The 15572-nt window shown below is 47.3% G+C and overlaps 1 protein-coding gene across 1 annotated transcript in view; it reads right to left on the minus strand.

Moving 5' to 3' along the window:
• Nucleotides 1-373: 373 nt before the first annotated feature.
• The window catches only part of TMOD1 (tropomodulin 1), a 17096-nt gene continuing 1897 nt past the window's right edge, over nucleotides 374-15572 (minus strand). Inside the window, exons 2-9 of the mRNA XM_010295881.1 lie at nucleotides 15117-15273; nucleotides 11618-11737; nucleotides 8182-8271; nucleotides 7579-7709; nucleotides 5882-5989; nucleotides 4183-4326; nucleotides 3312-3456; nucleotides 374-834 (exon numbers count right to left, since the gene is read on the minus strand). Coding sequence (XP_010294183.1) covers nucleotides 770-834; nucleotides 3312-3456; nucleotides 4183-4326; nucleotides 5882-5989; nucleotides 7579-7709; nucleotides 8182-8271; nucleotides 11618-11737; nucleotides 15117-15273 — 960 coding nt within the window. The 3' untranslated portion in view covers nucleotides 374-769. The remainder of the gene's footprint in view (nucleotides 835-3311; nucleotides 3457-4182; nucleotides 4327-5881; nucleotides 5990-7578; nucleotides 7710-8181; nucleotides 8272-11617; nucleotides 11738-15116; nucleotides 15274-15572) is intronic.

Genomic DNA, 15572 nt, shown 5'->3' on the forward strand with positions numbered 1-15572 from the left:
GAGGGGATTAGAAGGGAGGGGTCTGATTAGTTTGGCCATCTCTGTGGGGTTAGAATTTGCATCACAGGTCTAAAGGTGACTGCTTTTTTCAGACATGCATAGGATAGAAGGATATTAACCCATCCTAAACCACTCAATTTTTGAGACTCTTTTATAATTGGTGGCCTTACATTCCATTTAATGAGGGGGTGGGGATCAATTTTTTTTAAGAAACACAGGGATGCATTTGAAACAGCATTTCCAACTAAGTGACTCAGCAAATGTCGGTAAAAATTGTAATTAATAATTCTTGAAATTAACCATGTTTTTAGATAGTAGAAGTGCTTGTTAAACTAGTTGCTCCTCTTTAGTTACTTGAGATCAATTTGGAAAAAAAATAAAGTATTTTTTTAATACTTCTATAATTTGTGTGGAACAGTTTTACCTTTCAGTCATGCATACCACATCCTAACTGTATGAAACACCGTGCAGGAAGTTTATAGAAAAATTAGGTCCCAGGTTAATTAAGAGTCACTTTTACACTGGGATGTACTTTAAACTGAGATTGCATAAAATTGGCAGGTTGTTACTGGCTTGAATAGTTTCCAACTCTACAGAAAACATCAACAGTCCTACTGGATAAAATCTTTCACTACAGCCACTAGTTAATTTAAACTGCTAGCGCATAAAACAGAACTGAGGCACCACAAATACTCTGTAAAGGCACTTATTGCCTTTCAATTTCCACAGTGTAGCACAGATCACCGGGAATGACCTCCATAGCCAGGAACTACACTCCAGTTCTGCACTTGGGAAAAATAGGCCCGTTCAACTCTGCAAGTCTTCTCTTCCTCACTGAAAAAGAAGAGGAAGAGGAGTCAGTCATGCAACAGGAAGACATGGATGGCAGGCTTGGCTTACCCACTGTGGAAAGAAGCTGAGACATACTTTCTGCCAGGAAAGAAACAGGATAGCATCAGCTTCTGAATTCCTGCTTTAAGCAGCAGGGACAGTTTAAAATCAAGGAAGGTAAGATGAGGTTTCTCTCCCTAAGAATTTTAAGGCCAGAAGCTACTTTCAGCCTTAGCTCCCTTATTCTACTTCACACAGTTTGTCTTTATAATCTGACTTTGGCCAAAGTATGATCTGATGCTGACTGATGTAAAGACAGCAGGAGACAGATGCCACAGTTCTTCCTTGCTAGTTTTTCTCAATTGCCCTTTCAAATTAAAGTAATTCTCCATCATTTCTTATCTTAAGCGTTTAGCCTCTGGCCCTCTGATCATGGTTAACATAGTCAAAGCAGTCTTATATCTACTCTTAAAGTTGATTTACAGCTCTGAAAGGTACACTCATGACTTTTTAAGAAATGTGCGGGAGGAAGAAAGGAGAAAAAAAAGTATAAAGAGGATGCAGAAGTTAGCTCATGAGAATGAATGTAAAAGCCTTCATAATTGGTTCATATAGAGCATCTTGGAGAACAGAAGCTATAGGACTAAAACCAAGTTCTGGTAGCATCAGGTTGATGGTAGGCAAGAGCACTACAGTACAGCACAAGCAGAGAGCTATTGCTGACAGGGAGGAAAATAAAGTTTTTCTATACTTATACAATGTCCAGGTGTAGAGCTGAGATGCTATTGCCAGAGACTGTCAGATCGATGAATATGAGCTGCAAACAAGAGCCAAATCAGACAAAAAAGGCAGATCTTAACGGTCAAAGAGGCAAAATGCACAACTGTTACATGGAAGGCAGGTTGTGAATTCCTCCCCTTAACAGCAGGAACAATTAAACACTAGATTAGAATCTTCCAGCTGGTTACTTTGAATGCCAGGTGCTGCATGGTCATTAAAAACCTTGCTCTGTTCCAAAGGACAAAAAATAGCAAGCCTTTCCTGGTGCAGTTCTCTAGTGACCAGGAATGCAGCCACAGGCAGAATAAATATGCAGTGAACCGTAATACTGGATATTCTGTGTGGTCCCTGAAGAACTGGCATATACCTCTATGTTTGGCCGTGCTTCCTAGGAGCACAGTACTGGATGAAGAAAGATTGATTTCTTAATTTATTTTTAAAACACAACATATTTATCATCTGTCTAAATATGGCAGCCACTTAAAGCTGTTTTTCTGTGGCTTTTAAACCTGAAGTTGATTCATGAAGACCCTGTTTGTGGTCAGTCACATGCAGATTAAAATACATGGTTCCAGTTTCCACCATTTTTTCACAGATGGCATTTTTACGTTAGGTCTTTTCCCAGACCCTGCCTGTTAGCCCTTGCTTTCTAGATGTGTCTGGCAGAAGCCAGCAGCACTAGTGGAGGCGGGGTGTCCCTGAGAGCCACCAATCCAACCTCTGGCTCGCAGCAAGGCTCTGCCTAGCACTGGGTCCAGGAAGCTGCTGGCTCTGTCCCTCCGATTCTTGCAAACACCCACCTGCCCGGGAGAGGGGTTCCTCCTGAAAGAAGATTTCCTAAAAGGACAATCTGCAAAGTCTTTCTTACTCCTCCCCAGATATATCGTCTGCCACTGCTGAGACGGAGTTTGGTGCTGTCATGTTTGTATCCACCCTGCCTATGCAGTTAGGAGCTCTTGAGTACAGTGTGGCTGGTACGTTTGCTGCATTCAATACTGCTCTGTTGGACTGATTTCCAGTGCTCTACGGCAGCTTGTAGCCAAGCAATGGAAAGCCTCTGCTCGCATGCATCAGCTGTAATGGCAGTTTGCAGACTTGCCCACATTTTGCTTCACAAGCACTTCTGATCACTTCATTGAAGGTATAAAGATAACTCAAAGTCATATGGCTTCCTACCTCTCCCTGGAAACACTTCCAATTTGTTTTGCTGAAGGGGATGGGCCAAGTCCCACTGCCATCAAAGTTCAACTCTACTACTTTTCATCTCCTTGTTAAAGTGGGAATGAAGCTGGAGGAAGACAAGCAGTTGGCAGGAATCAAAAGTGCTAGTGGCTCATAACCCATGTGTCACATGCTGTATAATGTGCCGTACCAAAGCATGTTAACAGCTCTTGCTCCTTCCCAACAAGACCCACTGTTACTGCCAAAAACACTGCTGCTTCTGTGAGTTTTAGCTGCACAGTGTCTCCAGGTTTGGAGCACAACCCATTGCCTGGCCAACAGCAGCTGCATTAGGGAACCAGTCAGTGAAGACTGCTTTCCCCTTTGAGGGGCAAGACATCATCAGGCCCTTCAAGAGCTGGTTTCTAATTCAAGCACATCCACCAGAGCCTTCAAGTGAGCAGTTCTGCCCTTCTCCCACCAAGGAATTGCCCACAGGACCTTCCCATGCTCCCTGGCTTGTAGACAGACTGACTCACCTAGGTCATTGTTATTCATCATGGCATTGGAGGCGCGGAGCCGGGGACCTTGCTGAGTGAAATGGTACCCAAACTTCAGCAGGGAGGTGTTTTTTTCCAACATGTTTGCGATTTCCATTTCTACTTTGTTGCCCAAGGGCTGGCTCTTTTGAAAACACAAAAGCAAGCTGGTCAGGTCAGAGCAAGCACATAGATCTGCCGTCTCCACCCTCCTTTGGACCTGTTGGTCCATTTGGCATTTCTGACGTGGGAGCTGGGAAAACAAACTGCTGGCGTGTTCCTGGTACAACCCAGTGGCTCCAATCCTCCAGCAGACATTCCCACAAGTCCTCTTGCCCAGAAATTTTGTGTCTTGGACAGATGTTCAGCTAAGAGAGATCTGGAGAAACTATGATTTTGAATTCCCAGTCACCTGCCCCTGAACTCCCTGAAACACAGCTCAGGTGTTTTACTACTACCCTGTGGGTTTCTGGAGGAGCTAAGCTTTCCACAGCATTTGTAGCACTGCACACTCTACAGCTCTCCTCCTTCCCTTTTATTCTAGCAAAAATTTAAGTTTTACTAAATATACATTATCATTTAAGTCCCCACAAGAGCTGGAAGCAAGGTGTGATATTGGACAAGTACCTCACTGCCCTCCAGGGCAGCACCAGGAACACGGAAAGCTGCTTGCACTGCCACAGCCTTCGTTAGTTACTGTAGGTAGCAGCAGATACTGCCCAGGAACTGCAGCAGAAACAAGGGGCTGAAACCTCTCCAAAGCAACCTGGCAGGGGTGGCAGGCTGCCACCCTCCACTTTGACCAGCTACTCAATTTTCTGCAACCAGGACCCGTTCAGTTGATCAGAGCTCCTGTTCACCCACGCTTTACCTGATTGTCAATGCGCAGCTCTACGAGCGATGTGTTACCCTGGAGCGCTTCAACAACAGCCAGGATCCCTGACCCAGAAATGAAGTTTGACTCCACGTTCAGGCTCTTCAGTGTGTTATTGACCTTCAGCATTTCTGCCAGTGCCTGTGGGCAGAGGTGGGTGGGAAGTGCTGGCAGTCAGACAGGCAGGGGCAGAGCACTCCAGAGCAGCAAGGCTTCAATTGCCATTGCCTCCGGAGGACACTGGGAGGACCACGTGTGCCAAGCAGTTTCACTGCCCCCAGATGTTAAAGCTCTGTGCGCGGTGAAGTGGGTTCCCCCTTGTTGCAGGGGGATTCTTGAACATGAGCATGCTGGAGGCCACAGCAAAACCTCGTAGGGAGAAACCCCTACAGCCAACCCAAAAGACGACAGTGCACACCTGCAGCTGCCTGTGACAGCTTCACCTGTCCCTCTTCTAAAACCAGCATGGAGATGGCAGGGATGCTGCCCAGCGTCAGCCCTGCCTCCTGCCTGATGGGCTCCCTGCCTGCACTGCTCCTTCCGTGTGGGGCTGAGATGCTTCCCATCACAGCAGGCAGAAAGAGGAGCACCTGTCTCCAACAACAAGAGGTCCTCCACATCCAAGACGTCCTCCCAAGTGACATCACAACCACATTAATCACTTTTGCTTCCCTTACCAGGTAAGTCTAGAAGTGGGCTAGCACGCTCCCAACCCCCCCAACCTGACCTGATGATCTCGTTTCATAAGCGGCATGGAAGGACCCATCCACATCACTAAAGAGAAGGACCAGAAAGTGATGCCCAAGCAGCAGGGTTGACCTGCACCCCCTCATATAACATTTGGCTTCAAAGCTCCCCTAGCACTGCATGGTGCCCCAGAGGCCCTCAAGCAGCGCCAGTGCTGCCTGCACAGGCTTATTCCCCAGTCCAAGGTTCCTGAAAGAATGTGAGAGCTGTACTCACACTCCAAAAAGAAGTTTTTTTCTAACAGGAAATGGTGCACACATTTGTGTGTGGAGGTAGGTAGGGATGGCCTGGGTGAACAAGAGCAAAAATTCATTGAAGTGGTGCTGGAGGATGCAGCCTGGAAGGTAGCATGAGAGCCAGGCAGAACAGCTCAGCACCTTTCTGCATCCCCACCGATATTTAAGACCACTCGCAGCAGCCAGAAAGATCCTTTATCATGCACAGAGGCCACGCATAAGAAATGCAGAGTCCTGCTTCTGCACAGGTCTGCACAAAGGAATATAGGAAGACAGCCAGAGCAGACGTGTGCAAGGGGAAGGATGTGTGCGCACACAGCAGCGTACGGCTTTGTACCAACAGAAACAAATGGGGTAGCCTTGATGTAGCGTAAATCAAGAGAGACAAACTGCTTTTACAAAATGCCACGAGGAAATCAGTTCTTGTCTCCCGCTCCTTTTTCAGATGGTCCTTGAGGATGAATATGAGACCAAATGGGATTAAAGGGTTGTATCCTGAAATCTCTGCAGCTGAAAAAGGAAGTGAAGGAACTGAAGCCTGCCTGGCTTTCACTTGTGCTCCCGAAACTGAAGCACCTGCACCAAACGCCAGAGGTGCAGAACATGCCAAATGCACCGTAAGGTACAAAAGTAGTCAGTCAGTAACTCTGAAAACACCTTGCCCAAGAACAGCTGCTGTCACAACTTTATGACAATGAGCCAACAGTACTTACGAAAGCAACAGGATCATTGCTCCGTGTCCCAACTATACTGAACTTCTTCACATAGGTGTTACTTTTCAGCGCTTCTGCAAAAGCTTTTAAAGTTGGTATGGGAATATTCTGTGAAAAGAAATGCAGAAAACCTGTGTTAGGCCATCATCCATATGAAGAAATATGTAATACATTTAAACGATACTTCAAATTTCTTAAGGTTGGATCACCAAATGCACGGAAGTAATTTAGGAAGAGGTCGATAAATGTTTTTACAAGTTCCCTTGCTATAATCAGCAAGGCCTAAGGAGCACAGCAATGTCTTCATCCTATTTCCTGCTCTGCTGATAGCTCACTGCCTTGATTAGAAGCTACAAAGTCTCTGCCATTTAATTCAATTGCCCAGAATTCAACTACTTGTGAACACAAGTGTTGGGGGGATGTATGTAACTAGAATCCATGAGCCTACAAAGCACCGCTCCTGCACTTTTTAACACAAATGACAGCACTGAGGAACATTCCTGTCATGTTCAGGAAAATTTCCACCTACAGGGCCTGATCCAGAGAGACCTGAAACAATCTCCTTGTAGTACAAACCACAAACACCTCTGACTGCTTTATATGAGTCAGGCCATCAGCCATGCTAGGTCTCAGCCCAGAAAATAAATCCATCCTGCTTATTCTGAGTTCCTAGAAAATGCGTATTTTTAACTTATCAAGCACTTTAGATATCCTTTTCAGATGCACAAATTTTCACTTGTCTAAAATTTTAAGTGGTATTCTCAGCTTGGACTTCTTGCCACACCATTTGGATCCCACCATTTGAGACAGTCAAAGCCATCTGCAGAGCCATAACACAGAGCCCAGCAGGCTACCACCTCTACCACCACTCCTCAGTTCTCCAAACTGTGTCCCAAAGTCATGAGTCCAACACACAAAAAAACTGCCAGCCTGCCAGACCCTCAGCCTGGTGTCTTCAAGGGATGTTCAGGGTCACTAGCCAGAATCAAATATGTGAAAGTAAAAATCTTTTTGTTATAGAAAGGTGCAGGTGGCATGGCACAAGTGCTTTTAATGTGCATGTGCAGTTAACCACGTTCTTGCATTTGAATGTGTCATCATTCAACGGACCTCATGGAATGGGGGTCCTGGAGTTGGGGGACACAATGAAAACTGTATTTTTTAGTATGCGTATGAGTCCCAGAGGCAACATAAGATGTGGTGCTGCGTCCTGATTTGCTTTTGACAAGAAGTAAAAAGATCCCACAGAAGGGATGGGTGGGAGATGGACAGGGCTACCTGCAAGGGAGGTTTCTTCATATTTTCATGGCAAGTGTCAAGATTATGAAGCCTTTTTCCTCCCACCATTTTATCTTACATAAACAGCCCTTCCACCAAATGTGCCTGACTAAACCATTAAAGCAACCTAGAACGCCTTTAACCAGACAGGCTGGAGTCAGGTCTCCCAAACTGCCCTTAACACAGCTCTGCTCTTCCAGGCATCTAGAACAGTCCTCCTGCTACCAACCCCACACTGTTGTCCCACAGCAGGTAACAACCCCTGCTGCCCAAAATGGAGATGGGAAGCACTGGTGTTTCTTGTCTGGCTGCACACTGTGTTATGGTATTACTCTGTGCAGCAAAGCAGACTTGGTTTCTTTTGTGTATCAAATGTTTGGTCCTGTTATTAAGAGAGGAGAGTAGAAAGGAGCAAATACCATAATATTGTTAAGGTTGACTTCCTCAAGGTCAGGATCATTGCTTTGTATTCGTTTCAGAGTTTCCTCCACATCCGTTGAGTTTGGTTCCTCATCAGGAACTGGTTTGTACTGTGTGGGCTTAATCACACCTGCAAGTGAAAAGCAAGACATGTGAAACTGAAAGTGTGTTTCTCCTCTTCCAGAAGCAATGCTGGTGGAGGGAAGCATGACCTAACAAACAGGCACAAGATGAGAGACTGAACAAGCACTCTTCAGCTCCACCTACGCTCACATGCATCCAGAAATATTCCTCAGCACTGGGGCCAACCAGCGCAGCACAGCCGGTGTCTGCTGTCACATGTTCTCAGGGTCCAAAACTGGGTGATGGAGGGCAGACGTGGGGCTGCTCCCTGGGCTGTGCTAGCTCCCAGATGGTGCCAGGGCAGCGGCTGAGACTGCTGGCTCACACAGGGCAAGGGTGCACCAGAGGTGGCCCCAGCAATTACAGGCTGCTCTGACATTCATGGCTCCAACCTTCAGCCTAAAAATAATTCCTAATTTGCCTCTGCTAGCAGCTTCAAAGGCACACACTGCAGCCTGCTAACAATCTAAATCACTTACTGTTGAGCCCTTCTTTGTTCACAATGGTGCTGCTCCCCAGTGCCTCATAGTACTGCTGGTTACTCATCAAGGTGTGCATACCAAGGATGGCTACAGAAAAAAGAAAGGAGAACATGACTTGAGTTATTGTAGGCTTCAAAGCCAGGAAAAGACACATACATGCTGTGTGGCCCAGGACGGGGGTCCGTAGTGCATTACCTTTCCCAGTGCAAGCACAAAACAACGTACAAAGGTGGTACCAAGCCCCCCAGCTGTCATAAATACACAACAGGGATAAAATGTTGTCCCTTTTTCATTCCAATGTAGCTTGAGTCATAGAAGAGGAACATCATCTTGCAGACCACAGACAAACAGCCAAGTACTCCCAGTAGCTGGCTTGATTCAGCATCATGCAAAACTAGTGAGGGGAAGACAATAAAACACAAAAAACCTGCCATTGGTAGGATTTAAAGTAAGTGGTCCAGTCCAGCGGGAGCCTCCATACCCTCATCGCCCTTGCTCACCTGGGCATGTGCCACATGCTGTGACAATCCAGTTTTTGAGATGAGCTGTGCTGCACACAGAACCAAACTGAGCCCTCAGTCAGCAACATAAGAGGTGACTGTCATCCAAAGCGTAGTGACGCACATCATGTTTTTACTCAACAACAAGCGGGGTGGTGGTGGTGGTGTGCTTTGAATTGATCTCTGTATGCTTGGAAGTTGACACTGTGAGAAGCTGAAGCTCTGCTGGCTCAGTTGAAATGCAGAAAGTGATGGTATGAACAAAATTCAAAGACTGTAAGAGCCCAAAAGCCAGACTTCTGCCAGTTTGTGTATCTCAGGCTCATGACTGCAAAACCAATGTGCAAATGTGCATTGAAACATGCCCAGGGGGATCTGCTGACATTCTTACCAGTTGCAAATGAGCAGTGGGAAGCCAATAGCTTAGAAACATTTGGGCGAAAACTCAGTTTATAAAAATAACCCTGCTACTCACAGTAAGTTCATGTTTGAAAATAAACTTTTTTTAATCAACTCTTTTTTTAATAACTATATGACTTTCTAAATAAAAATGCAGACATGTGAATACCTGTTATAAACAGACACATTTGAGCAAATCTTGACCTCTGAATGGGTACAGTTGTTAAATTAAATAACAGACAAATCTCTCCCTAAAATTCAAACATGCCACCACAAAGGCAGTTTGCTTTCCCATGAGCTGCTCCTCTTATGTTTGGCTGGCACCAGTCTGTCACCATTTGCTCAGTCGTGGTTGGCCAAGAAGGGCTGGGAGTTGCAAGAGAAGGATATCCCTGAGGTCCATCGCATGATGGCATCTGTTATTGTGACAGCTCACTGTGACTGCAGGTTTGGGTTGCACAGGCAGGACAGCCTGCAGCAAACGGGGTCAACGAACACCACCACCCACTTCCTACACCCCCGCCAGCACATCCCCAGTTGGACTGCACAGAGCCAAGCAGTCTCTGTCTGAAAGTCTGAGTGAGGTTGGGCACTTTGAGTTTGCTTCTTTGTATTTGAGCCAGCGCTCTTCTCTGCCCTGTACTCACAGATGAAATTTTCAGGAGTGCACTACAGCTCAGAAAAGTAATTTGCAGGCTCAGCATTTTGGGGACACACATACACCCCAAACACAGCTTACTCTGACAATGAGATCTCTCCACCAGCCAGGACTGAATATTTGGACTGCAGACAGAGAGAAGGATCTGTTGTTATCACCACATGGGTTTTGGGGGCTAAAGTTTGTGCTGGTAGACAAAAGGGAGCTGCTGTTTGTAATTCTGGTGCTTAATATGTATTATCCAAAAGAACTCAAGCAGAACGAAGACATCCCATTTCTGCCTTCCCCAGCTGACCAAAGCACAGGAGCCCTTCCAGGACTTGCTGAGAGCCACCCACAAGAGCTATCCTACTGGCCTTGCCAAGGAAGGGATCCAAGACACCACGGCTAACAACGAGCCTTGCTAAATAGGCAGGAGCTGTTTCATAGCCTTAGCAAACTTGGAAAAGCAATGCTGTCACTGTCAATATTGAGATATTGACAATACAATGTCACAAGCACGGCTTGTATCACATTAGTTCTCTTGCTGCCACTTCAAGTATATTCTCCCAACAATTGCAGAACAAGCTGCCCTGAACAGCATTTCTCTGTGAAAATAACTGCTGCACAGATATGGAGCTTAGAAAGGCAGAGTTTATAGGATAGGGCTTCACAGGACTCTGGGAGTACAGCAAAAAAGCAAAACCTGGAGATGCAATGCTTGGCCAGGGCACATATACTGGAAGCCTTAATGCAGAAACAGATTTCTAAGCCAGAATATGATATTATTATGCAGAAGATGTCTAGTTGGTGTGGTTATTCTACACGCTATCTTACAGACTTCTGGCAAGGAGGATACTGCTAGGGAGTATGGAAGTCTGAAGGAGACAGAACTGGAAGAAGAAGCCACTAGCACTGAAATACTCATCGACTGCTAGACTAGCAGGGGCATGTGTGCACCAAAGGGGTGTTCATACGCGCCTCTGGCCAAGGTGTATCCTATCCCAGTCACAAAGCTAAGTCCACGCCACTGGCTTCAGCAAGCTACCAATATTGTCATCTCTAAAGTGGCAGTGCAATGCGTCTTGCAGGAGGTCACCTCCACTCAGACAACACTGCCTGGAAAGCAGCAGTGGGACATTGCTTGAACCTACCCCGCATGGGGGCGTAAACCCCTCAGACAGGGACCAGGCCAGTCCTTCTCGGTTTGCACGGGTCTTGTTCACCCTGGTGAAGAGCACGCTGTTGGGGCTCAAACAGCACCTGCAATTGCTCTGTCCTCCAATCCAGCTCGCTCTGCATGCCGACCTGCTTCTCAGTCATCATGAAGTACACCGGGCTTTTAATGCTGGATTTCCTCACCACTGAGCCAACACTCACAAAACTGACCGACCACACAAATCGCAAGAAATCCGTAGCTTTAAAATGTTTTGGAAAAGCTCTTTAACAAACAGCAGCCCCGAGCATCTGTTGAAAGACTGCTCTAACCCAACAGCTCCTTTAATAGGTTGCACAAGAAATCCACATTCTCACTGGGTCTGCTTGATTGTTTCCTAGAGGTTGGGCTTGAAGAAAGCTGTGCTCCTAAAGGTGACAGGCTGCAATTTGCAAGATTCAGTGGCAGAGACAGGAGAATAGATCAAACAGAACACTCTGTTCCCTTAATAAATCCTTCTTCTCTCTCCTCAGCTTCGGTCCACGCTCCTGATTAAATCACATGGGCTGAGAGTAACTTTAAATATACACTTCTTTTTTAACAGAGAAATAAATCCTGTCAAAACTGACAGCATTCAGATAAACAGCAAAAAGCTCAATAGCTCATTTCCCACAAAGAACAAACAAAAAGAAACTAGTAGCTGAACAACTTGAACCCCCAATTCACGTGAAACTATTTTACCAGCAATGTCACAGAGCTCTGCATCAGAGGCATTAGCAAGGGCTTCCTCCAGTTCCGGCTCCAGAGTCACACTTTCCAAAACGGGATCCATTGGCTTCTGCTTGGGGATCCAAGCTTTTCCTATAAATGCAAAGTGAGGTCACTCTCAGTATAGCTATAGCACCTGTTTCACAACTAGCCATGCAGACGCATTTCCCTGGGGTGAGATTTGCACAGTGGAAAGGACAAAAGGGGCACAAGGACCTAGAGAAAAATCAGAACAGACACTGAATGCCTTCCCATTAGCTTGGTCTGAGTCCTGCTGCGATGTGAGCCAGGAGACACCTGCCAGACACCTCCAACTGTGGAGCTGGACTTTTTCACCTGCACAGAGGGATGCATCTACGAAATCCCAACAGCACATTTGTACAGGACAATGTTCAACACACAGCACTCAGAAAGCCACACACAGCCTAACCCTGCAGGAATTCACTTCTTTGAAGACTGCATAAAAGAGATGAAGATTTTCCAGCACTCACATGGACCAAGAGGGGCCAGTGGCCTGGATCCAGCACTGTGTAAGATTGGTCCTGCCACTAAGACAGCTCCTGCTGCTAACTGCAATGCACGGTGGTAGGGCAGATGGCACATTAGTCAAGAGGGTGGAAAGGAGGTGGTGGAGAGGCTCTGGCAGCAGGCAGGGATAGCAGTCGGTCATCCAGCAAGCACATGGGATGCAAGGAGGAGCAGGCTTGGAGCAGCTGGTCTGGCTGCAAAGGACAGTTGGGCAGGAGGGAGAGACAAAGAGGGCATGCCAGATGGAGACCTCTGTGCTCTATCTCCAGGGAGAGCACAGGCCAAAGAACAGGTCTTTTCCCTGTAAGTCAAAGGTGCAAAGCCACAGGTACAGCTGGTAACACAAAGCTGCCATCTCAGCTGCTTGCTTGTGGCCTTTCCCTAATGGGGGCTGCCCACGTGGGCACGGGGCTGTGCAGCCAGTAACGCAGCTCCAGCCCTGCTCTGAATGCTGTGGGCTCCTCAGCACTCCCCCATCCCACTGCCCAGGATGGTCACTGGGCAAGCCACGACTCTTCCTCTGCTGGAGCCGGCTGCATCCCAGGGAGGAGTGGGGCAAGGGACGAGGTTCATGGTGCTGCATGGCTGCTCCCAGCTTCTAACTGCTCGCACCACCAACGGGCAGGTGGATCTCTTTGCAGAGGTTGAGCGGGTCAGGTCTGCGAGTTCACAACAGGCCACCTACCTGTGACAGCCCCCGCCACCAAAGGAAGGCGAGAGGCTCGTGGTATTTGAACGCACCACAGCAGGGAGCAGCCTGTGGGGTAAACCCAGTGCTGCTGTGGGACGAGAGGAGGAGGAGGAGGGATCCCAGACCCCTCGCCTGAAACAGTCCAGGATCACTGCAGAGAGATAGCGAGTGCAAAGCTCTTGGCCTGGCATGCCAGGCAGGACTATTTTTGTGCCCCCTCTGAAACCAGAGCCAGTGGCACCAAAGGGAAGATGTGCAGAAACAGAAGGGGCTAAATTTAGCCTCAGGGAAGAAGCAACTGCGCTTCAGGCTCCCCCGGTACGAAATGGAGGCTGCTATAAAGAGCCTTTTGCAAAACGGCCCATCTCCTGCCTGCGCGCTGCTGCCCTGACGAAGAGGGCAGGAATCTGCCTCCTGGGACACAGCTGCTCTCACAAAAATAGGGAGCGTGTCATGTGTGCCTGCACCACCAGGCACCTCTGGGTACTCTGCAGCAAAATGTCTGGGGAGGGCTGGCCCCCTCAGCTCTGGCTCAGTGCGAAGACCTGGAACTGTTGTCCCACTGGACATATGGCTCAGCAAACTGAATATACCATCTGGTCGGTTCATCAGGTAATAGGAAAAACCGGGCAAACTTATTCTGGTGTCATGCAGTAACGCCTTTTGACATCTCAGTGTCATTGAAACTTCTGGGTTTTAATTTTAGAAAGTTTCATATCTCAGTCATGCTTTATTACAAGTTTGAACTTTATATTAAATGGTGCATGCAAAACCAGCATTATATAAAACACAGCATGTTATGAGAGAGAGAGAGATATAACACACCCACTCCTACCCTGTCCAGCAGCATGGCCAGGGAGAGCACCAGGGAGAGCAAACTAGAAAATCACCGTCCGAACTGCAATCGTGGTTATTTATTTCCAGCTCTGCCACAACTGTGAATATATAATTTAATCTCTGGCTCACAGTCAATGTTCAACAGCATGTTACAAGTGAAAATATGTTTAATATGATTGAGATCACATCAGATTGAATTATAATTAGCTCAGACCAGAAGCTGAAGACTCAGAATGCCTGAAATACCTCCGTCTCCTGTGAAGCACTGCTCCTATCTGCTGGGCTAGCCAGGTGGGTAGCCAGCACTGGGTCAGGGTACATTTGAAGTTGCTAAATCGCTCTTCCTGATGGCACTCAATTTACTCTTTTCATTTACTTCTTTCAAGGAGAAGTCTTTTTTTTTTTTTTTTTTGTGGCTAAATATACCACCTCAAATCTATTAAATGGACAGATTTAACACAAGCTCTTTCTCAGAGAGGCTTGTGGATCAGTGAGGAGGCAGCTTTGAGAAAGACCTCAGTTGGGAAACATGCTTACATGTTCACATTTTCATGCTCTTCTTTTTTGACATGGGGCAACCAGTAGTGTGAACAGCATACAACCAGATCTTCTGCTGCAGGGGTACCGTGGTACAGAGCGAGACAAAAAAAGCTGCCGAGAAGTTCCTGGAACCCAGAGGCAAGGAATGACCAGACCACATCCCATGTTATATGATATTCAGAGTGCTAATAGGAGCAGGAAAGTCATTTGGATAATGGGAAATGTCCCAGGAGAACAAGAAAAAAAAAATCCCTTGCTCACAGGCCCCAGGACCATGAAGAGCAGGGGTGCAGCAGCCGCTGCATGGTACGGTGCAGGAAGACAGAAGCATGCAAGCTGCAGGAGACTGGGAAATGAGGCTGTTGTTGTCAAAAGGTGATAAAGACTAGACAGGAACTGTTGGGATCATCACAGCTGAGGGGAGCTGTGGAGTTTCCCTATACAAAGATGAAGTTCAAAGTGTAGGGATGGAGCATGAAAGGCAATGGTGGAAGACAGAGCGCAGCCTGCAGAGCTCAGAGGAGGACAGGGCAGAGGAGGAACGATAGAGGACAGAAGATGATGTCTTCCCCAGAGCTTGATACAGCTGCAGTGGGGTGGGGACGGAAAGAGGCTGCACAGTGGTACAGCCTCTGTCCATCACTTAACAACAGACCAGGTGGTACCCAAATCGCCAAGCACATGGACCCCTTGGGCACACCACAGTTTATTAGTCAGCCTGGCTTGGGGCTAGACAGCAGAGACAGCAGATCCACCAGCCCAATGGAGTCAAAATGAAGTTGTGCTTAGTAACATGGGTCAGAAACAACCCTTCTGCTGTGCACCCATTCTACCTTCAGCATGACGCACTCAGCGTGGTGCAAAGGATGACCATACCTCTCTTTTCACCCGTGAAAGGAACCAAGTCTTCTCTGTCTTTAACGTCCTTCGCCTGCTTTTCTAGGTGGGCCATAAGTTCCTCCCTTTTGAACGGGCCGGTTGGTGGCTTTTGCGTCTGATCCCGCTGCCTGAGCCCTGCCGGCAGCAATGCGTTCTAGGCACGGAGGGCAGAAACACAGGTTATCTCTGCAGGCCACTATCCCCATCCATCAAATGATCTTCTCTCTCTACTTTACTCATTGCACTGTCTTTCTTCCACATTACTGCACAATTTGCTTGTCCTTATGTCAAAGGTTATCTCCATCCAATCCCATCATCTAAGACACATGAAGCGCCTTCCCCCCTCCAATTTCAAATGCTGGCTCCACTACAAGATTTCCATGCTGACAAGTGGATGTTTCTCTGCAATAGTGGCTCCCCCCCCCCCGGGGCCCCCCGCCCCCACCCCCCCCT

Source organism: Phaethon lepturus, unplaced genomic scaffold (assembly GCF_000687285.1).
Source record: "Phaethon lepturus isolate BGI_N335 unplaced genomic scaffold, ASM68728v1 scaffold19981, whole genome shotgun sequence".
In the NCBI taxonomy this organism is placed as follows: domain Eukaryota; kingdom Metazoa; phylum Chordata; class Aves; order Phaethontiformes; family Phaethontidae; genus Phaethon; species Phaethon lepturus.